The sequence below is a fragment of the Lepidochelys kempii genome, chromosome 23 (genome assembly GCF_965140265.1).
Source record: "Lepidochelys kempii isolate rLepKem1 chromosome 23, rLepKem1.hap2, whole genome shotgun sequence".
Lineage (NCBI taxonomy): Eukaryota > Metazoa > Chordata > Testudines > Cheloniidae > Lepidochelys > Lepidochelys kempii.
In genome coordinates this window covers 6374281-6397929 of record NC_133278.1, presented here as the reverse complement: position 1 = coordinate 6397929, position 23649 = coordinate 6374281, and the positions used below count along the sequence as shown (strand labels likewise).

Genomic DNA, 23649 nt, shown 5'->3' with positions numbered 1-23649 from the left:
ACTGATTGATGTATCTGGGGTCAGGAAGGAATTTTCTCCCAGGTCAGATTGGTAGAGACTCTGTGGGTTTTTCATCTTCCTCTGCAGCATGGGGCATGGGTCATTTGCAGGTTTAAACAAATGTAAATGGTGGATTCTCTGTAACTTGAAGTCTTTAAATCAAGATTTGAGGACTTCAGTAACTCAGCCAGAGGTTCTGGGTCTATTACAGGGTGGGTGGGGGAGGTTCTGTGGCCTGTGATGTGCAGGAGGTCAGACTAGATGAAGAAGAGGAGGTTACATACCAGTAACTGGAGGATCTTTGAGATGTGTGGTCCCTATCTGAATTCCACTGAAGGTTATACACATGCGCCCTGTGTCAGGGCTGGAGATTTTGGAAGCAGTAGCACCCATTGGTCCGCACATGTGCCTTTGCTCAGCCTCATGGTTTAGTTTGAGGCGATAAAGGGCAGGGTGGACTGACTGTGCCCTCAGTTCCTTCTCCACTGCAAATGGCACAGACCCGCAGCAGAGGGGAAGGAGGGTGGGACTGGAATTAGATAGGGACCACACCTCTCGAAGAAGCTCCAGTTACAGGTAAGTAACCTCCTCCTCCTTCAAGTGACTGTCTCTATTGTGTTCCCTTGAGGGTGATTAACAAGCAGCACCCAGTCAGGAGGAGGGTGCGAGGAAGAGGACAGAACTGTGGAATGGAGAACAGCTGTGCCGAACGAGGCATCCGTTGCAGGGTCGCACACCAAGGTGTAATGAGAAGAGAAGGTTCGTACCGAGCTCCACGGGGCCGCCCCACATGTCTGTAAGCGGCATGTCGTGAAACGTGGCCGTAGCCGATGCTTGTGCTCTTGTGGAATGGGCTCGTGCCCCAAGGGGCAGAGACAGTCCTGACAGCCAATAGCAGAGGGTAATGTGCGCCGAAACCCACTTAGAGATCCTCTGTGTGGAGATCGCCTGCCCCTTAATCCTGTCAGCTATCGCCATAAACAATCTAGGGGACTTGCTGAATGGTCAAGAGAGTGAAGGTGCCGCTCCTCTGCCGAGGCGCGAGGCTTTGGAAAGATGGCAGGTAAGCGTACGGGCTGGTTGACATGAAAACAGGATACAACCTTTGGCAGAAACTTGGGTGCAGACACAGAGAAACCTTGTCCTTAAGGAACGTGGGATCCGCTGTCATGGCCCCCAGTTTGCCTACCGTGAGATGGGTAGTAATAACTACCAGGAAGGCAGCCTTCATGGAAAGGAGAGACAGGGAGCAGGAGGCCAGAGGTTTGAAGGGTGATTTCACTGAGGGTGAGAGGACGAGGGTGAGATCCCACTGGGGGGCGATAGGTTGAACAGGTGGACAGGTCCGAAGGAAGCATTTCCAAGACCTGCCAGTCAAGGGGTACATAAAGACATACTGCCCCTCCACAGGGGATGGAAGGCACAGATGGAGTTGCCCGATGCCTTCAGGGACAGAGGGCAGTCCAGAAGAAGGGGAACATCCACATCCTCAGGGGAAAAACCCCTCTGCCGGGCCCTTGAGGGGAAACGCTTCCACTTGGCCTGATAGGAGCCTCATGGCCTCTTTCCTGCTACTAGAAAGGATGTCGTGCCCTGCCGACGAACAGTCCCATTCTTGTGAAGATGCCCACCCGAAAACCAAGCTTTTAGGGGGAGTGTCTGTGGATTGGGATGCCTGATCCTATCGCTGTGTTGTGCGAGCAGTTCCGGGAACATTGGCAGTGGAAGTGCGGGTGGGGGACACGCTGACATGTGGAGCAGGAGAAACCAGAACTGGCGAAGCCAAAATGGGGCAATTAGAATAACTGTGGCCCTCTCCCACCTGATCTTGTGGAGGATGTGAGTCAGGAGCAGTTGTGGGGCAAAGTTGTACGGGGTCTGGTCCAACTGGCAGAGGACGAGGGCATCACCTTGGGAATGGTCGCGGAGGCCCACTCTGGAGCAGTACGGGGTGCATCTGCTGTTGGTGTGGGAGGCAAAGAGGTCCCTGGTTGGAGTCTCCCATCGGGCGACAATGTCGCTGGCTCAAGTGTTGTGCAGTGCCCATTTGTGTTCGGCCATGAATTTCCTGCTCAGAGAGTCCGCAATCACGTTCTGAGTCTTGGGAAGACAGGCTGCTGACAACAGGATCTAGTAGGCGATGCACCAGTCCCATAGACAAACCACTTCCACACAGAGCGCTGGTGCCACGGGCCCCTTGTTTGTGGATGTAATAAATGGTGGTGACATGTCACTTCTGACATGACAAGAACATGACGGGAGCAAACGGAGGCGAGAAATACGCGGCACGCCCTTCACATCGCCCGAAGCTCCAGGATGTTGATGAGCATCCTGGATTCCCAAGCAGCCCAACTCCCATGTCACATGTTCGCCCATGTGGATGCCTCATCTGGCGAATCCATGACGATGGCGAATTGTGCTCTGAAAGGATGGAAGGAAGGGTTTCCCGGTGCAGAGTGACCCAGGTCCATCCACCAGTGGAGGGAGAAGAGTAACTCTGGGGGCGGGGGGAGGGGGAATGTCAACAAGAGGCCCATGGTATGTAGCAAGGGAGAATAGACCCTTTGGAGCCACAGCTAGAGTCAGCGAAGGCAAAGATGAGCGAAGGCGGTGACGGACATGCAAGCCACCACATGGCCAAGGAGGGAAAGGCAAGTCTGGACGGCAACAGAAGGACTGGTGACCACCTTGGCAATCAGCTCTTGGTAGGTAGGCTTGTGCTGAGATTGCATCATGCGGGCTCCTATGAATTCTAGTGACTGTGTGGGATCCAAAGTCGATTTTTCAATGTTAACGCTCACCCTAAGGGAAGGGAGGAGTCTGAGCAGCATGGAGGTTGAGGCTCGAGCTTCCCTTTTGCATGCCGCTGCTAGCAGCCAATCGTCGAGGCAGGGCCCCCTGACATTGGAGGTGGGTCTCCACTACAAAAAAAACCAAAAACCCACAGAACAGCGATAAGTCCAAATGGTAAGACCCTGAATTGGAAGTGTCGATGGCCTACAACAAACCTCGGGAACCTTCTGTGGGTTGGGTGGAGGTCTATATGAAAATGGGCATGCTGCATATTGAGAACCGTAAACCACTGGCCTTTTTCCAGCGACGGTATGATGGCTGCTAAGGTGAGTATATGAAACCTGGGCTCGTGTAGTAACTGATTGAGAAGACGCAGGTCCACAACTGGTCTCCATCCGCCATTCTTCTTGGGTACGAGGAAATACGTGGAATAGAATCCTGCGCCCTAAGAAGTCATCGGAACAGGTTCTACCGCTCCCCTCTGCGGTACGGAATCCACCTCTCGGGCGAGGATGCTGCCGTGAGAGTGGTCCCTGAGGTGGGGGCGCGGGTGAGGTAGCATCATGAACTCGATTGTACAGCCATGTCAAATGACATCCAGGACCTACTTGTCCTTTGCTATCGCACACCAAGCTGGTAAAAGGAGTGCTAGGCGCTCCCCAGACGGGGTGGGTCAGGTGCACGGTGGGAGGCAGCTCTCTTGGTGCCCTCCAAAATACGCGCTATCTCAGAGTGCTGAGCATGAGATGTGGAAGGCTGTGATGGGGAGCCTGGAGAATGGGGCCGTTGGGTCTTCTGTCATGTGCGAGGAGGCTCATCGGCCGTTGATGGAAGAACTGAGGTGTTCTGAATCCTTGCAGCAGGTGGAAGAACTCGTGCTTGGGTGCTAGTATGTAAATATCCAACGATCGTAGTGTGACTCTGGAATCCTTGAGGGAGTGGAGGGAATTGTCGGTTTTCTAGCTGAAGAGATGAGATTCATCAAAAGGGAGATCCTCTGAGGTATTCCTCCTCCTGACGTCCCCATAGCCACTGTGCACGAAGAGGTGTCTGCCACATCCACCGAGGCCTGGAATGTCACCCTCCCAATGAATCTGTCCTCCTCTAAGACAGTGGTTCTCAACCTTTCCAGGCTACTGTCCCCCTTTGAGGAGGCTGATCTGTCTTGTGTACCCCAAGTTTCACCTCACTTGAAAACTACTTTGCTTACAAAAATCAGACATAAAAATACAAAAGTGTCTCAGCACACTGTTTCTGAAAAATTGTCAGCTTTCTCATTTTTACTATATAATTATAAAATTAATCGATTGGAATATAAATATTGGACTTACATTTCAGTATATCGTATATAGAGCAGTATAAACAAGTCATTGTATGAAATTTTAGTTTGTACTGACTTTGCTATGTAGCCTGTTGTAAAGCTAGGCAAATATCTAGATGAGTTGATGTACCCCATGGAAGATTTCTGCATACCCCCAGGGGTACACATACCCCTGGCTGAGAACCACTGCTCTAAGATAGTCTGAAAGCAGGCAGAAGCCTCCTGGGAAGCTTGTCTGCAAAGTCCACCAACTTGCCATAAGTTATAAAGTCACATTTAGCAAATATTGCCAGGTAATTGGAAATCCGGAATTGAAGGCTGGACGAGAAGACTTTGCGACCCAAGAGGTCCAGTCACTTACCCTCCTTGTCTGCTGGGGGGAGTGCGGTGTTCTTGCCTGGCCTGCTCCATCACTGCTTGTATCACGAGGGAATTGGGTGGTGGGGTGCGAAAACAGAAACTCAGACCTCTTCACCAGTACATAGTACCTCTTCTCTGCCCCCTTGGGGGTGGGTACACAAGCGGCTGGAGTGTGCCAGACAGCTCGAATTGGTTGGAAAATGGCATCATGGATCAGTAGAGGCACGCTGGCTGGTACCAGGCATGGAAGGTGTCAAGAAGGTGGTGTTGTTTGTCCTGTACCTCCTTTGGTGGAATGGGGAGGGCCTCAGACACTCTGCGTAACCGGTCCTCGAACTGGTTGTCAGCCGGGAGTGAGGAGGGAACTGAAGACACAGCGGTGTCTGGAGAGGACGAAGGGAACTGCTCCTGTTCCTGAAGTACTGTTGGAGCCAGGCTGAGTGGCTCATCCTCCAACACCGGTTCCGAACGCCTACTCAGTAACAGCTGGAGCCGTAGCTGCCGGACCTATGGGTGCAGGGGGGGGGGGCTGCAGCACGCCCAGGCTTGAAGTGGTTCCCATCATATCCAGGGTTTACAGTTTGGTTCAATGGCTCTCAGCACCCCCACTGTAAAAACTGTTCCAGCACCCCTGGCTGGAGAGAAGAGATGGGCGACTCTTCCCTTGCTGAATGGGAAGGTTCCAGAGGTGGATACGGAGGCCAGGACCCTCAGTATGGCCAAGGAGATGGATCCGTCGGATGGTGCGGAGGGCCCCAAGGAACTGGGCACCAGAGGCTCCTTTCTTGGGGAAACAGAGGGTATTGCCACGGAGTTGGTGGAGCCTTCGGCTATTCATATCGACGGTAGGGGAGGAGCAGTCCCTGCCCTCTATCTGAATCCTCCATCGCTGAGAAGTCGGATGGTGATACCGGAGGAACTGTATAAGCCATAGGGGAAACAAAACCCGAAGAAGGTAAGTCCAGGGTAGGAGAGGGTACATCCCCAGGCACCGGCTGAAATGGAAGATGTGGACATCTCGCCTCCTCCAAAGCAAAGAGTTCCTGAGGCCCGAGTGCTGACTCTAGCCTCCCCAGCATCAGCGGTACGTGATCCAGTCGGAACCAGAGCCAGAACGGAGCACTGCCTTGGAACCGAAGGTTCCCTTGACTCCGCAGGTGCCAACCTGGAAGGCGTATGTGGCTCGGTGGATAGAACTGGCAGATCCGACACTCTCTGTGACTTCTTGTGCTTGTGAGCCTTGGAACAAGCCGCTTCCCTGTGGCTGGAACTCGTGGAAGGCGCGTTCTTTCTTGGGCCTGGACGAAGATTCCCTGCCATGCTTACGCGCATGCTTCCCAGCCTCACGACTAGGCCCCAGCATGGGTCCATAGCACTGGTCCCGGCCGAACCGCACTGGGTCTCCGTGGCAGGAGGCGCACTCCTGGGTTTCTCAGGCTGATGTACTGGGGGGCGGGGGGGAATCCCAGGCCTGGACCTGACTGCAGCCTCAGGGCAACCTCCATAAGGTGGTTCTTGAGGCGGAGAGCCCAACCTGCCCGGATACAGCTTGGGAAGGAGAGGTGGATATGGCACCTGGAAGCAATGTGGGCTTTGGACAAGCAGCAAGGGCAGCGCTGCCTCGTCACTGACCGAGAATGAGCCAGGCAGTAGGTGCAGATCTTGAACCCCTGCATCTTCTGCATAACCCAGTACCCAGGCCTGGGTGCTTGGGGGAGGGGGGGGCGGGACCGGTATAAATGGCATCCCAAAGTCCTTAAAATCCTAAAACAACTACGACTAAAACTACAGTAAAAACAGCAAATTAACTATGCACACATACACAAAGAAAGACTTTTTAGTTAAGTGAGAGATGAGACGAGAGGCTCCGACCCAGACCACGCGGCGGTGAGATGGAACTGAGGGCGTGGTCGGTCCGCCCCACCCTTTATCACCTCGGATGAAACCATGAGGTGGAGCAAAGATGCATGCGCGGACCAATGGATGCTACTACTTCCAAATTCTCTGGCTCCGGGCACATGGCGCTTGCGTATAACCCTTCACGGAATTCAGATAAGGACCAGCACTCCAAGAAGAACATGATAATCCCTTCTGGCATTGAAGCCTATGGCTCTATGAAGCGGTCAGGGGCTGGGCACAGGGATCATGCTTTGTCCGTCCGTCCATCTCCAGGAGAGACCATTCCCGCCTAGGAGGAGCTAGTGAGTCAAGGGCCACTGCATGCAGACCTGACCCCAGCCCTGAAGTGCAGCTCATGTGGGCGTGGGTCTGAGATCTGGCCCATGGAGCCAGGAGAGCCCGTGCTAGCAGGGGGCACTGGTGCCAACCAGCCAAGTCCAAGTGAGCAGTGGCCAGCCACCTCCAGCCCCAGCCTGTGATTCAGCCAGGCGAGTGGTGTCAGAGTGTCTGTCCTACTTGGGCCCATGTGCAAAGAGCATGGCTGTGCCAGGCCTGTGCCCCGCCAGACAGAGCTGGGCTGAGCCAGCCCCAGGGCCAGAACGAGTTACTGTTGTCTGCTGCCCCGGTGCCATGGAATGGGCTGGCATCTGTGCTGACGCCCCAGCCAGCCCTGGGAGCTGGATCTCAGCCTGGATTGGCCTAACAGCAGCCTCTGAGCAGGGCCTTCACCGCAGTCCGCCCTGGTGCTCAGCTCTGGTGCTGGTGCCTCCTGCCATGGGCTATGGGACTCCCACGGGGAAGAGGGAGGGGCTGAATCAGGACCACACCAGGCCGGGGCAGCTGGGAGTCCCCAGACCCACACAGGAGCGGAGGGGAGGGGGTAGCGCTCATGGGGCCCAAGTTTGCCAGGAGCAGCCAGCGTGCCCCTCAGAGAGAGCCAACGACACTGGCAGCAGCCTGGGTGTTTTGCGCTCAGCAGTTGGCTGGGCCTGGACATGCTGAGACAAGAGTGAGCAACGGCCCAGCAAAGCCCGGGGCTGCCACGCAGCACGCAGATGGCTACATGCCACCGGGGGGGGGGGGGGGGGGCAGAGCAGCAGGGTGGGGCTCTAGCCTGCCCCCCATCTCCAGGTGGGCTTCACTGCCAGCACTGTCTCCTCCCCCGCAGCCCCACGCCCCAAGGCTAGCATGGAGCTGGACCCCAGGGCCAACAGGCAGCTGGGGAGGGGAGTTTGCCTGCCCTGCCACCCTCCGATGGGTAAACTGAGGCCTCCAGCCCCAGCTGCTCCAGCCTGGTGCAGCAAGGGAAAGACACGGTTGCTTGGCATGGCTCTCACGTGCGGGGGTGGCGATACTGAGAAAGCTGGTATGCCCCATTCCGGAGCCGCAGGACCCCCCATCCTGGAGCCAGCGCCGCAGGAACCCCTCCCATCTTGGCACACACACCCCCGATCCCAGAGCCAGCGCCACGGGAATCCCTCCAATCTTGGTCCCCCCCCCATCCCAGAGCCAGTGTCACGTGAACCTCTCCAATCTCGGTGCCTCCCCATCCCAGAGCCAGCGCCGTGGGAATCCCCCCCATCCCAGAGCCAGCAACCCCCCATCCTGGCGCCACGGATGCCAAATCCCCAACGCATAGGCAGTATTTCAGGGTCCCCATCCCAGCACTGGTGCCATGGAAACCCCCATGACAAAGCTGGGGGGCCAACCCTCCCCAGATAACTCTGCAACAGCTCAGAGATCAGTCGCTCGGCTCTCCTGAGAATGCAGCCCCCCGGCTCCTCCCCAAGAAGGCAGCAACACTGCCCTGCCCAGGGAGGGTAACCCAACCCCCTCTGCCCACTCCCAGCTGCCTCCTGGCTAGCTCGGCAAGCACCCCGCCATCTTGCCAGCCAGAGCTGGGGCCCGCTAGCCTAGATTCGGCCTCCAACACCTGCTGCGCCTCTGAGGAAGGCCTCCCCTCCCCATCAGCCCCAGAGCAAGCCCTGCTCGGCAGGCGTTCGGGCCTAGAGCCGGACCAGTCCTGGGGGTCGCCTGCACCACAGGATGCTGCAGCTGTCCCTAGCCAAGGCAGCGAGGGCATTCGGGGTTCAGGTCAGCCTTAACCCCCCTCGTGTTAGGGGCTGGGGTGAGCCCTCTTATCTGCTGCTCTGCCGGGATGCCCGGCAGGAGCCTGCCAACAAGGCCAGAGCCTAGCATCTCATGTAAACGCCCCTGATTGCTGGTGCCACCTGCACTCCCCTTTTCTCGCTCCCCTCAGACCAGCAGGCGAGAGCAGCCCTCCCCACACTAGCCACACAGCTGGGGACAAGCGAGGACAAGGGAGAGAGGGCAGCTCTCCTGGGGGAAACACACATCCCACCCCCCCCCCAGCCAGGCCCTGCGGAAGGAGACCCCCCCCGCAGTGTGAAGAGCATCGGGGAAACGACCATAAAAGTCCCCACTGCCCCCCAGCCCAGGCTCCCACGAGCTCTCCCAACCAGGGGCGCCTGAGCGGTCTCTCCACGTCTGCAATCTCTTCCGGATCCAGGGGCGAAGCTTCCTAAAAGGCCCCTTTCAAAATTAATTTAAGCTCACCAGCTAATTAACGGATTTAGTGGCACTTCTCCGAGTTCACCCAGTGTGCAAGGGAGGCCGTGCCGTGCGGAACCGGTGGGTCGAGTGCCGGCTTTAAGCGCAGAGCTTGATGTGCCCCGAGGACAGCCCCACGTACAGCGCAGCCGTAACGTGCCCTGCCCTGCTGCAGAAGCCATGGAGGGGGTGCCGACTTTTGGCCCAGGCAATGGGGTCACTGAGTGCCGGCGAGCCAGGCCCCAGCCGGGCTGCAAGAGAATGGAGCCCCGGCCAGCAGGCTGAGCTTTCGGAGGCTCATTCCCAACACGCTGGCCGGCTCAGGATGGGATAAGGAGATGGGAGGCTGCAGGATCGTTGGCCTTGGATCCGGCCGCTCAGACGCCCACACGGCCCTCGTGCAGAGCGTCTGGCTGGGGCCCAGCGAGCCGAGCCGTGAGCTGAGCTGGGCTGATGCCAATCTAACCCATCCCCTCCACCCATGCTCTAGGACAGGGAGCACCCAACCCAGGCGGCACCGAAGGGCCAGGAGCTGCAAGTGCCAGAACCGGTAGACACGCGCTGGCAGGGAGATCGCCCCACTCCTAGCCTGCCACCCGCCCACTGTGCTAGGCATGCAGAGGCAGGCGTGTCGGGCTGGACCAGCCGGGGGCACCGCAGAATAGCTTCTCTCTTCCCTGGGCGGTGTGGTGGCAGCATGGGCACCGAGACTCAGGTGTAGCTACGGCGGTCCCTGCAGTCCCATGCAGCCCATTCCCTTCGGGCACCCCTTCTGAAACTCCACTGCCCTGGGGCTGGGGAGGTCACCTGGCAGCACGTGTTTCCCAGCCATACCTGGGGCCTTCCTAGCTGCCAAGGCTGGGGCAGCAGTGCCCTTTCAGGTGGCATCAGCAGCGCGCCCTGACTAGCAACGCCCAGATGGTATTTAACCAGGCGGAAGCGAGCAGCCAACACGTGTAAACACAGCACCCTCCCCTGCCCCGGGGCTCCAGGCCCTGCTAGTTAGGGCCTGCTGGCTGACATGGTCCAAAAGCAACTGGGGGTGGGGGGCAATGCACAGCTGGGGGGGGGGTGCCAGGCCCAGACATTACAATGGGAGTGTCAGCTCTTTAAACAGGAAAGACAGGCACCATGCCAATGGCAGGAGGAGCCCAGAGTCTGGGCAGCAGACAAGCGGGGGCAGGGCCCACAGCAGGGCATGGTCTGCTCCTACTGCCCCAGGGAGCCGGGGGATTGACCCAGGCACGTGGGGCTCAGAGGGCACACACTGTGCTGCGCCCCGCAAGCCGCGTGCTGTGGGCTGTTCTCACAGGCAGCACCTCCCCTCGGTCGCAGCAGCGTGTCCCCCCACTCCGACTACCTCCGCTGCAGCAGCAGGGCTGGTCCCACCCCAGGCCTCCAGCAGGGGGTGCTCATGGGCCAGGGCCCAGCCACAGAGCCTCAGGCCAGGGTTTGTAGAAGTGTTAATGGACTTTGGTGGCTCCGTTTCTGGGAGCCCCACAGCCCTGCTGAAGGCAGGGCCCCAGGCCCCTTATGCCCACCCCACAAACAGCCCCTCACTCACTGGCTACTTCCTGAAGAGTTTGGCCTTGGGGCCTGCTCTGACCTGGCAGCATCCCAGCCCCGCAACCCACAGCAGCCACTCAGGAGCCTCCCAGCCCTGGACCACTGAGCCCCACAGCTCCCCTTATGCCCCTCAATCCCGACCTGCAGCCCCCTGCTATCCCAGCCTTGGAATCCACCCCGCCCCCAGCTCTGCCAGTACCCCTTAACCCAGTGGTCCCCAACGCAGTGCCCGTGGGCGCCATGGCGCCTGCCGGGGCATTTATGTGCACCCACCTAGTGACAAGGGAGCGCAGCCACCGGACACCCCGCCCAGAAGCAAGAAGCGTCGCCACCGAAATGCCGCCTCTTCTCGGCGGCATTTCGGCAGCTGGTTGTCCGGCGGCCACCACGCTCTTCTGGGAACATGAATACGCTATTGCAACAGAAAGGCTGGGGACTGCTGCCTTAACCCCTTCCCATAGCTCCCTGCTATGCCTATCCTGGTTCCCCCAGCCACACAGCTCTCCGGAGGCCTGCAGTCTGCCAGGCCAGTTAAGGCAGAGATGCCCAACGGTACCAAACCCATTGGTGACATGGTCAGAAAACCACACTGGGAACTAGACAGATGCCCTGCTCCATTTCACTGGTGGCATGAGCTGCAGAAATAGCCCAGGGCGGCAGTATCACCCAGCCAGTCCCTAGGGTGCACCGGCCGCACCCACTTGTGGGACCTGGAGCCCAGGAGGAGGGTGATGGGAGCAAGGGCTCCGGGCCCAGTCCCTGACCCTTGGCGGGTGGGCAGTGACGCATCAACGCAGGAACCGGTACCCCTTCACCTCTTCTCCCTTCCCATGGGAGGCAGGCAGCAGTGCATTCTGGGATGCCAAGCACACCCTCTCAGGCAGGGGGAGGGGGACCCCAGCACCCCAAGTGGCCTGAGTCCATACATAATGCACTGGAATTGCTGTGCAGTGACCCGTGTCCCACCACAAGGGCAGCTGAGGCCCTGGGGCTGTGCCAGGCATCATGTCAATGGTGCAGGGGCCAAGTGTGGAGTGGCAGCACGGAGCCACATCCCAGAGAGGGCATGGCCCCCTAGCAGGGAAGAACAGGGTTTGTGCCTTGCCCACCTCACTGCCTTCACGGTGGCAAGATGTCAGCAAGGGGAGTGAGGTACCCAATGCCCTCGGCACCAAGCCCACAGCGTCCCACAGGAGCTTCCTCTCCCTTTGACCTGGACAGAGACTGCTTGGGAAGGCCTTTAGGGCCCAGATCGCCCCCTGCAAGGGCGCTAGGGATGCCATGGCCTTGCTGGGCCGCTCTCCAGCTAGGCACCTCCTGCATCACTGCAGGGCATTCCATCACCACTCTCATTCCTGCAGCAGCCATGTGAGCCTGGCACATCAGGCGAAGAGTCACTCCTGTGCTCAAGCTAAGCAAGACCAACCTAATTTCCTTCTCTGACAGGCTTGTTGGCCTAGTAGCCGGGGGGGACAGTAGAAGTGACATTTGACCCAGTCTCATAAGCCAGTGGTTTTCAACCTCTTTTCATTTGCACACCACTAAAAGATTTCCAATGGAAGTGCAGATCTTAGGCACGGCCTGCGGGACTCCATGGACCCCAGGCTGAGAACCCTGTCATGGGCACAGTGGTCTAGATGAAATTACTGTCCAGTGGCTGCCCAACTGGGTGAAAGACCAAACACAGAGAGCAGGCTCACTGGGCAGTGGTCTCTAGTGGGGACCCACAGGGTCAGTCCATATTTTCAGGGATGACTTGGATAATGGTGTGGAGCAAATGGTTATAAACTCTGCAGAGGCCACCCAGCTGGGAGGGCAGGAAGCACTTGGGAGGCCAGGATCAGAATTCAAAGCAACCTTGGCCAACTGGAGAATTGGTCTGAATTCTGAAGTTTATTAAAGACAACTGCAAAATACTTCCCTTAGGAAGGAAAAATCAAACGCCCAAGTACAAAGTGGGGCCTGGCTGGCTAGGTGGCAGAGCTGCTGGACAGGATCCGGGTTCTAGTGGATCACTAACTGAATATGAGTCAACAATGGGATGCAGTTGTGAAAAGGCCAATCTCATTCTGGGTGCATTACCAGGAGTGACATAGGTAAGACACAAGAAGTAACTGTTCCGCTCTGCTCGGCCCTGGGGAGGGTTCAGCTGGACAGCTGGGTCCAGTTCTGGGCTCTGCACTTTAGGAAAGACAGGGACAAACTGGAGAGAGTCCACAGAGCAACAAAAATGATCAAAAGTTTAGAGAACCTGAGCAGTGAGGACAGGTAAAAAACTGGGTGTGTCTAATCCTGAGAAGGCGCTGAGAACAGACGTCAAATACATTCAGGGCTCTTATAAAGGGGATGGAGATAGACTGTTCTCCATGTCCACTGAAGGCAGGACAAGTAACGGGGCTTACACTGCAGCAAGGGGGCCCTAGGTTTGAGAATAGGTCAAACCTTCCTACTGTGGAAGGGGAGTTAATCTCTGGCCCTGGACTAGGTTGTGTAGGGAGGTGATGGAAATCCCCACCATGGGAGGGAGAAAGTCCTGGCAGGGTGGTCTAGGGTGACTTGGTCCAGCCTCAGTGCAGGGGCTGGAGTTGATGACTTCTTGAGGTCCCTTCCAGCCCAATATTTCTACGACTGGGGGAATGGGACCAAAAGGAGAAGGAGGAGGGAAGACTCAGGCGCCAGTGGGGGCAGGGTCTGCCCCCGGCTGGGAAATCCCTCTTCTGAGAGCTCTTCAGGACAGGGCACTCCCAAGGCCTGAGGTGGGGCTTGCTCAGCCCCCAGGGAGGGGCTGGATGCTGCATGGTGCTGACCCCTAAGCTTCAGTGGGGTGGAGGGAGCCCAGTGCTCTGGGTTGATGCCTGGCTAGCAGCAGCAGCCAGGGCCCTGGGGAGGCTGCTGCAGCACCAGCCCCCACCCCCACCCCCGCAGGGGAGCACAGGGCCTTGGGTCGCCAAGGCAGTGGGTCTGGAGTCCTCAGGCCATGGAGCTGGCTTTTCAGCAGGGCTGTGTGCTCAGAGGGGGCTGGGCGAGGGCATTTCCTGGAGGGAACCCCCTCGCTGCCCTGACACCTGGCTGGGCAGGGGACAGGTAGGGGGAGGAAGAGAAATGACCGAGGTTGTCACAATCTCAGAAAGCCACTTCCCCAAAGGAGGACGAGCTGCTCCATCTCCCAGGGACAGGGAGCCGGGTGGGGTCACTGGTGGGGGGAAGGGACTTAGGGACTCCGGCTCACTCCATGCCAGAGTTTGCTGGTGATGCAAAATGGCCCAGCCCAGGAGTGAAGGATGTAGTCAAAGCTTTTTTGGGGGGAGGAGGGCTGTGAGCCAGGACTCCTGTGTTCTGGCCCCAGCTCTGCAGAGGGAGTGGGGTCTAGTGGGGTGGAGCTGGGGGTCACAGAGCTGGGAACAGAACCCAGGAGTCCTAAGGGGAGTGGTGTCTGGCGGCTAGAGCAGGGGGGGCTGGGACTCGGAGGAGTCAAGACACCTGGGTTCGATCCCTGGCTCTGGGAGGAGAGTGGGGGCTAGAGGGCTACAGCAGGGGGAGACAGAGTGTCAGGACTCCTATCCCCAGCTCTGACCCTGAATCACTGCCCCTCTATGCCTCAGTTTCCCGCATGCAAGAGAGCCACTTCACTGCCATTTGCTGGGTGCAATGGGACCAAGCTAGTTACCCAGCTCTTTGACTAGCAGGGCCCAAGAGCCATCTCCCCAGAGCAGGTTGCCTCCTGAGGGCTGACGGCAGCACGGGGCCCACGTTGGCTTTGCTGTCCACCCCCACCTCCGGCGGCCATAGTGGCAGGCAGCGGGTGCCCCAGCATGTCTGGGTCTCAAGGCGCACTGGGCTGCTGCCAGGGCTGAACTGTCCCACCACACAAGGGCCAGGAGCGGGGGCCGGCAGGAGATCGGGCCCCCAGCAGCCCAGGCCGGGCTCGGAGAGCGCTGCCCAGCGTCATACGCAGCAGCAGGAGAGAGGCTCATTGACTCGCGCTCCAGGGTATCTGCATCCCACATCAGGCCAGGTGCATGCTGGGAGCATCCAGCAGAGGCCATAGTGGGAGCAGAGCACCAGCCTCCACAGACAGATGGCTTGGCCCAGGCTGGCAGGGGGAGGGACATGGCTCATCTCAGCCAGGAGGAGGGGGCTCCCATGCCACGAAGCAGCCCTGCCCAGAGATCCTGGTGCCACCCAAGCCAAGCACGCAGGCAATGCCATGAGAAACCTTGCATTTGCCACCCTGTGGGTGAGACTGGTGTGCCAGGCCGCAGAGGGAGCCAGGAAGAGAGGGGGCCCACACCCCCGCGGCGCCAGGAAATGCCACCTTAGTTGCTAAGGAACTACTTTCCCCTGTAAAGTACATCCAGTGCATGGCACAGCGGCTCTGGGGATTCCATGGCAAGGACACACAAGTGATCCGGGAGCAATGTCACTGTGCCAGCAGGAACGCCGGCGTGCGTGGACTCTCCTCACCCCAGGCAGGGTGCAAGGCGGGGGACATGGGAGTCCACGGGCAGGGACCGCCTGGCTCCTAGGAAGATGCCAGTGCAGTGTTGTGTTTGCGGGTGTGAGGAGCGTGTGAGGCTGGGGGGGCTGCAGCTCCCAGTGTGCAAGAGGTGTGCAGTATGCGTCTCGGGGGCATGTGTGTGTGTGTGTCAGGGAGGGGTGGTGAGTGGGCATGCATGGGCATGCGTGTGGTTGACGGTTGGCAGGTCTCACCGTGCCCTAGGAGGTTGTTCCCCTTCTCCTCTAGCTCCACACCCCAGGGGGACAGTCAGGCCCAAACCACAGCCTCCTTCACTGCTTCCCCCCCACCCGACGAAGGCCTCCTGGCGTGTCCCTGCCGCAGCAGGCTAAGGCCCAGCCCGAGCTGATGCAGAGTCCTCCCCCCCCACTTGTGGCAGCCCCCTCCCTTCCCACGGAGACACCACATGCCCCCTGCCCTGTCACCGAGGCAAATGTCATTGTTGACCTTAGCAGCCCACCCAGGATGCAGACGCTGCCAGCTCCCCCGTGCCCCCAGCCCAGCATAACTCCCCTCAGCTGGGGCAGGCTCAGGGACCCCACACCCTGTTGGCTCCCAGCTGTGGGCTGGGTGGGAGCCAGCGAGGCTAGGGGAATGGCCCCAGTGCTGGTCTCGCCCTCCCTGCAAGGGCCCACTGGCTCAGCCTTTGCAGAAGCACCATGCTGCAGGTGGGCGCAGCTGGGGCCCCGCTCCACCCCGCTTCTCTGCATCGGGGGCTGGGCCCGGCTCCACCCCGGCTCCCTACATCAGGGGCTGGGCCCCGCTCCACCCCGGCTCCCTACATCAGCGGCAGGGGAGACGTCCCCAGCCCGCCCCTCTCCCTCGCGCACACGATCTGCCCCCTCCCCGGCCAGCCCAGCGCAGGGGCGGCCCCAGCCCCACCCGGCTCCCCAGCGAGCCGAGCTCGGGCCAGGGGGTGGGAGGCGAATCGATCCCCGGCGCTGCCCGGCGGCTCCGTCCATTGTGCGCTGCCCGCCCCACCCGCGGGGCCTGGCTCCGGGCAGGGGAAGGGGCAGCGAGCCGCGGGGGCAGCGTAGGGCGCTGGGGACAAAGGCCCCGGGACTCACCGCGTCCGAGTTCCGCTCGTTGCCAGACGCCAGGGCGGTGCGCGAAGACATCTTCCCCGGGGGCTGGCCGGGGGGGACCCGCGCGGCTCCGCGGCTAGAAGGGGGCGCTCATGGCCCAGGACGGGGGATGGGCTGCAGCAGCAGCGGGCGCCGGTGGGTCCCACCCCGGGGAGCCCGGCTCCGTGCGCCCCTCGCCGGCGCACAAAGGGCAGGGGCGGCCGCACCCCCCGCGGCTCCGGGGCGCCGCCCGCGGGGAGGATGCTGGAGACGGGGGGGTGGAGGGGGGGGGCTGGTGCAATAGGACCCGAGCCCCTAGCGCCAGCCGCGGGCTCCGGCCATCCCGCTCCTGCTCCGGGCCCGCCGGGCGCTCACCAGCCGCGGGCTCACGCCAGGCTGCGGCTGCCGGGAACGGCCCTGGCCGGGCAGCGCGGCACCATCGGGGCGGGCGAGCGAGCGGGGTCCCCGCCTGGCCGGGGCGGCTGCAAAACAGCGAGAGAAAGGGAAGGAACCGACGTCAGGGAGCGAGCGGGGCTGGGCTGGGGCTACCCCTCCCCCCGCCTCTTAAAGGCGCAGGCGGCGCGCCCCGCAGGGTTGATGGGGGGCTGGAGCCCCCCCCCTCACACGCCTTCCTCTCCCTGCGCCCACGGGGCTCCATGTCCCCGGCCTTTGCCACTGGGGCCCCCGGGCGCAGGGCAGCGCGGCACCCGGAGTGCGGTGCAGTACAAAGCACTGGAATGCTTACGGGGGGCAGAGTGGGGTGTGGGTCCACAGTGTGGCTATAGAGATGGGTGGGTGGATGGATGGGGGGTATAGGGATGTGGAGGGATGCGTGAGGGTGTATAGGGGTGGGGCATGCATGGGGTGGATGGATGGATGGGGGTGTATAGGGACGGCGTGTGGATGGGATGGGTGGATTGATGGACGGGGGTGTATGGGGTGGATGGGCTGGAGGGATGGGAGGTATAGGGATGAGGGTGTGGATGGGGGTGGTGGATGGATGGATGTGGGGTGTATAGGGATGGGGTGGGGGTGTGTTTTTGGGGTGGGGTGTACGGGATGGGGTGGAGAGTGGAGGGGGTGTATGGGGTGGATGGTGATGGATGGGGTGGGTAGATGGGGCTGTATAGTAGTGGGGGTGTGGATGGATGGGGGTAGAGGGAAGGATGAGGGAGTGTATAGGGGTGTGTGGATGGATGGGGTAGAGGGATGTATAAGGTGGGGTGTGGATGGGGTGGGGGGATGGGTGGGGTGGGTGAATGGATCAGGTGGAGGGGTGGATGGAGGGGGTGGATGGGGTGGATAGCGGTGGGGTGCATGGAGGATGGATGGAGAGAGGGAGGGAGCAATGGGGTGGATAGGGGTTGTATAGAGGTGGGGATGGATGGGGGGTGTATAGAGATGAGGGTGGATAGAGGATAGAGGGATGTGTATGGAGATGCATGGGAGTGTATAGGGGTGGATGGGGAATTGGGAATGGATGGGGGGTGTATAGAGGTGGGGGTGGATGGAGGATGGACTGATGGATGATTAGAAGGGTGTGTACAGGGATGGATGGATGGATGATGGGAGTGTATAGGGGTGGGGATGGATGGATGGATGGAAGGGTGTGTACAGGGATGGATGGATGGGGAATTTGGAATGGATGAGGGGTGTATAGAGGTGGGAGTGGACGGAGGATGGATGGATGGATGAATAGAAGGGTGTGTAGAGGGATGGATGGGAGTGTATAGGGGTGGGGATGAATGGATGCATGGAAGGGTGTGTACAGGGATGGATGGATGGATGGGAGTGTATAGGGGTGGATGGGGAATTGGGGGTGGATGCGGGGTGTATAGATGAGCACGGAGTATATCCCGGGCTCTAACCAGAATGGTTAGAGACAGGACACATGGCAGTACATAGATAGCAGTAGCTGGATGGGGTGGTGTGTCTGGTGACAGACAGATGCTGATAGACAGACAGACAGATGTGCATCATAACAGCACACACCCCAAGTGCAGCCAGCTGCAAACACCAGGCAGTCCTCCCCGTGATGGCCTCCCCAGGGCGCAGCTCCGACTGCAGGGACTTGGCAGCAGAGGGCAGTGCCACGACATGCCAATCTGCTGAGGGGGGGGAGTTCAGCATCTTTCCAGAGCAGCCTCCTCAGACCCAGCCACTCCCTCCTTCTCCGCCTTCTCTGATACTGCCAGGGACAGCGTCAGCACTGTGCCCCCACAGGCATGGAAACCAGGGTGTGCCGGGGTACATTGCCCCCCCAGGGTGGCTGGGTCAGAGAGTCACGGCATCCATGCCAGGCTGGAGGCTCTTCTCCCCCTGGGGCAGGCACAGGAGACAGACCAATTGGGTCCCCAAGAGGGGGCGGCTTGTGAGACTGTTTACCTTTCCTGGAGGAAGAAGGGGCGCGGTCTGGGTGGAGGCTCCTCTGGAGGGAGAAGCCCTGCCGAGCTAACAGGGGTGTGGGTGGAAACAGCCTTTGGCTCCTGGTGCAGGACGGGACTGTGTCATTAACATGGCACAAATTAAACGGATTAAAACCGGGCTAATGGAGAGGTCTCAATGTGCCTCTGGAACCAGGGACTCATCACCGAGTGGATCTGTTTCCAGCAGGGTCCCGCAGCAGGAATTGGTTCTTGGACCTGTGCTGTTTAATGTTTTTCTCAATGACCTGGAAGAAAACATCAAATCACCACTGCTAACATTTGCAGATGGCCCAGAACGTGTGGGAGAGGTGAATAATGATGGGGACAGACAAGTCACTGGCACAAAGCAGTCTGGGTCACTTGGAAAACTGGGCGCAAGCAAACAACATGTGTTTTAATAACGTCATTATTGTCTAGCGAGTCCATCGTTACAACCCTGTGAGGATTTTCTGTTTTACAGGGTCTGCACCCCAGTGTGTCTCACCTTTTTGTAACCCTTTAAAATATATATCTAGGAACAAACAATGCAGGCTATACTTCCAGGATGGGGCACTCTATCCTGGGGACGCTTCGATGCTGAAAAAAGCTTGGGGCCCATGGTGGATAATTAACTGAACATGAACTCCCCCTGTAATGCTGTGGCCAAAGGGGCTAAAGCGATCCTGGGCTGCACAAACAGGGTGTGTCAAGTCGGAGCAGAGAGGTTATTTTACCTCTGTATTTGGCACTGGTGCAACCACTGCTGGGATCCTGGATCCAGCTCTGGTGCCCCCTATTCAAGAAGGATGTTGATACATTGGAGAGGGGTCAGGGAAGAGCCAGAAGAATGACTGAACAATCAGAAAACCTGCCTTATAGTGACAGACTGAAGGAACTCAATTTATCTTCTTAACAAAGAGCAGGTTTTGGGGAGATTTGATCACAGCCTATAGGGGGAACAAATGTTTGATAATGGGCTCTTCAGTCTAGCAGGCAACAGCCTAACTTGATCCGGTGGCTGGAAATTGAAGCCAGACGAATTCAGGTTGGAAATAACGTCTATGTTTTCATCAGGGAGGGGAATTAACCAAGGGGCACAATGGATTCTCTTTCCCTGACAAGTTTTAAATTGAGAGGGGTTATTCTCTAGTTCAAACAGGGATTCCTTCAGGGCAGGCCAATGGCCTGTGTCACGCAGGAGGGCGAATGATCAGATCATGGTGATCGCTTCTGACCTTAGACTCTGGATCTGTCCTTGTTTGCCTGCTAGAGGCTTCCCCTCAAAGAGAGAAGATGCTGGAGCTGGGGCTGTGCCATGGGCCTGGCAGCTGGACTGCATTCTGGGGCATGCCCTGGGGATTGTGGGGAAAAGAAAGTGATCTCAAGAGCGGCCTGCCAGCTGCTGCCATGTATGAGGGCTTGGAGCAAGCCCTGTGTGTAACTAGGGCTGGCCTGGCTTGCCCTCCCTCTTGGTGGCATGTTTGGGGGGCCAGGGCCTGAGTTCCAGTCCAGCTGGGAAACGAACTGGAGAAGGTGGGGGAGCACTCTCCTTATCTCCCTTCCCGGCAGGATGGAGCCCCACTGACCACACAGCGTGGGAGTGCAGTTTGCTGGATGGGACCAGGCCCGTTGGCCTGTCCTTAGTTCCCTGCGCTGGTTCAGGGGCAGTGACATCCACACAGCTGGCAGCATGATGCTGTGCTCCAGCCAGACGATTTTTCCTGATGCCTGAGCTCCAGCCTCCCTGCTCAACCGGCCGTGGCCAGCTTGGCTATCAGAGCCTGTTGCCAGCTTCCTCGGTGCCATGGGCATAGGGTGAATGGGGAGGGCTCTGCTCCATGAGGTCTGGTTGCTGGCTAGCCTCCACCATGGTGCTGCCCTACATGTCCGTGTCCCATGCTGCGTGTCCCCCCTCCCTGCCCCATGACCTTGAGGATTCCAAGGAGGTAAGGGTGTGGTATAAATGCAGGGGGTGAGGGGCGCAGTGACAGGCGGCGGGGTATACAGGGAAACCAACTGAGAGAGGGAAGACGGGGGCCTTTTGGGGTCTGCTTTGCTCAGGCTGGGACCCTGAGGGTTGTCTCAGGGAGAGCAGTTTATATTGTTCTTTGCTCTTGGCTGAGCAAAACAGAGTGGGGACTTGTGCCTCTGTTGCAGGGGACAAGGCCATGCCTGCGTTGGGGGGGGGTGGTGCCTATGCAGGGCTGCTGGTGGGGAGGCGGTTGACTGCAGGGCTCCAGCCTGGGGGGAAGGGGCCATGCCTGTGTGGGGAAGGCAGCGGGGGGCGGGGGAGCGGCAGAGAACTGCTTGGCTGTGACGGGAGATCAGGCTGGAGAGTCACCTCTCTCTCAGGAAACGGGGGACCCAGGCCGGAGTGAGCTGGGTGGCTGGGTCCTGCTCTTTGGAACACTCCAAGGGCTGTGGTCCCCTCTCCCCCCAGCAGGGAGCAGGGTGGTATCAGACCCTGGGGGCGGGCAATGGGGCCTGCACTCCCCAGGCTGCACCCACCTGTGGTGGGGCTGCTCAGAGCGGGTCAGTGAGACCCTGCCCCATGTGGGGGGGCAGGGCATGGAGGAAGCCTGGGGCTGGAGCTCCCTCCAGGGGTAGGGAGCAGGGGGCCTGGCCTGAGGGACACAGATGAGGAGCTGGGGTGGGGGGCAGTGAGCTGGGGGCACAGAAGCATGCTGGGTGTGGGGGCTGCCGCCAGGGGTGAGGGACAGGGGCGGAGCTGGGAGCTAGGGGCGGGGCTCCTGTCCTGGTGGGCGGGGCTTGGGACGGGGCTCCCGCTGGGGGCGGGGCTCCCTGCAAGGGTGTGGGGCGGAGCTGGCGGCGGCAGTCCAGCGCGGCGGCGATTGGCTGTGGCGAAGCATAGAGACAAGGCCGGTCCATCAGCTCCGGGGCGGGGCTGTTCGCTCGCCATTGGCTGGCGCAGCGGCCAATCGCCAGCGCCGAGCCCATGGACCCGCAGGGCGTTAACCCTTCGCTGCCCGGGGCCCAGGGAGCAGCTCCTCTCCCGGCCGGCGAGGGGCCGCTCGGGGATAGGGCAGCGAGGGCTGAGAGCCCGGGGCCTTCTCGGGCTGCACCCGGCTGGCCGCGGGAGAACGGGGTCCTCTGCAGGCGTGTGGAGAGTCCTGCAGGCCGCGCCCTGCACACGCGTGCCCACACCCGCGTGTGACTGGCCGTGCGGCACGGGCACATGCGTGTAACTGGCCACACGGCGTAGGCACACGTGTGGGCAGAAGACACCGGCCCCACAGCGCTCTTTGACCCAGTCGAGGCAGGACAAGGGCCCAGGGCCAGGTGCTGCAGCCAGACACATTCCCACGGGGAATAAGGCCCATATGTTCACCAGGGAGGGGGATTAGCCCAGTGGAGGCTCCATCTCCAGATGCTGCCAGGTCACTTTGGCTCCTTTGGGGAAGACGCTTCAGCCAAGCCCCAGTGATCGAGCCCAACACAGAGGGGCCAGGTGAGATGTAATGCCGTGCGTTACGCAGGAGGCCAGGCTAGATGGTCTCATGGGCCCATCTAGCTTTAAATTCTGTGCAAACGTAACCCAGCAAACCCATGCTCCTCTGATACAAATGCACAATCACATGCAGACGTGCCCTCCCCCCAGGTGGACGGACTCACGCTCACGCACATGCTGACCCAAGCACAGCCATGCGCACGCACAGAGCGGTCCGTGCAAAGGAAATGCAACGTTTGCAAACCCCAGCAATTGGCACTGTGCTGATGAGAGGCCTGCTGCCCCTCCACTTGCTGAGTCGTGCTGGGGCTGGGGGATTCCTGGCATGTCTCTGTGTGGGAGGGGGGTACCCTGGGTTGCACACACACACCCTGAGCTGAGCAGAGCGGGGTGGGGTGGTGGGGGGACTGGGTGAGGCAAAACCTGCCTTCTCTTGGGAGTGTGTGTACATGTGTTGGCGGGTGTTGCGTCCCTCTAGCGGCTGGCTTGCAGTGACTGGTTCTGAGCGGGTTGGTGAGCGGAAGTGGCTGCAGGGGCGGTGTTTGTTTACGGGGTTCGGGTCTGCTCCCTGGGAGGTGCGTGGTACATGTCGTGGCAGACAGTGCATGTAGCAGACGTTGCAGTGGGGCCTCAGCAGGGACCAGCCAGGGCAGCTCTCTGCCTGCTAAACAGCCTCCTCCGCCCCGGGCTGCTCCGCGGCACCACAGGGGTCTCTCAGGAGAGACCACTGGGACTCCCCAGGCCAGAGCAACCCCCAGCGATCCTGCCTCCAGCGCCAGGGCTTGTGGTTGAGCTGCAGTCAGTCTCAGCCGGCCTGACTGCCTAGACAGAGCGTGTGGCCTTGTGATGGGGCATCTGCCCCACACTGGCCCATAAGGGGTTAATAGGCAGCCAATTAGAGATGGGCTGCAAGGAGCTGCCAATCATGGCCCGCAGGCTCATATAAGAAGGGCTGGGCAGAGCAGAAGTCAGTAGCTGATTGGAGTGCAAGGGGGAGGAGACTTGGCTCCTAGCAGCAGGAAGGAGTCTCAGGACCCTGGACAGAGCATGCTGCCAGCAGGGACCAGGGAAGCTAGAGTGAGCTCCTGGCTGACTGTTAAGACCAGCAGGCTGAAGCCCAGAGGTAAGGGCAAAGAAGGTGCTGGGGCCCATGAGGAAGTGGCCCAGGGAAAGGTGTGGAGAGGTTGGAGGGGAGACAGCACGTGGCTGCCATCTACAGGGTTCCTGGGCTGGGACCTGGAGTAGTGGGTGGGCCCAGGTCCTCCCCCCTCCCTGCCATTGAGGAAGTAGCCAGACAACTGGCTGTGGTTGCTGTCACAGAGTGTGGGGGAGTCAGGGCCCTACACCCCTCCCTGCTACCACTTCCTGTGATTCAATGTGATTCTCAGCTAGCCAGTAAAACAGAAGGTTTATTAGCTGACAGGAACACCGTCTAAAACAGCTTGTAGGTACAGAAAACAGGACTCTTCAGCCAGCTCCAAACTGAAACCCCTTCCAGTAGCCACACCCCTGGTCCCTCCTCTGGCCATTGTCCAGTTTCCTGGGCAGAAGGTGTCACCTGGCCCCAACCCTCTCCTGGGCTCAGGTTACGAAGGGCAGCCGCCATCCTTTATGTGCTGGCCGTCAAGTATCATCCCTCAGTGAAGTCACACCCTTATTTCCTATCATCATCTAGTATTGGGGCG

The 23649-nt window shown here is 59.6% G+C and overlaps 1 protein-coding gene across 2 annotated transcripts in view; it reads right to left on the bottom strand.

The window, feature by feature from the left end:
• The window catches only part of MARK4 (microtubule affinity regulating kinase 4), a 66457-nt gene extending 49826 nt beyond the window's left edge, over positions 1-16631 (bottom strand). Inside the window, exon 1 of one of the 2 annotated variants that reach the window (XM_073322246.1) lies at positions 16094-16631. In XM_073322246.1, coding sequence (XP_073178347.1) covers positions 16094-16144 — 51 coding nt within the window. In that variant the 5' untranslated portion in view covers positions 16145-16631. The remainder of the gene's footprint in view (positions 1-16093) is intronic. The other variant, XM_073322247.1, reaches the window with a different exon arrangement.
• Positions 16632-23649: the final 7018 nt, after the last annotated feature.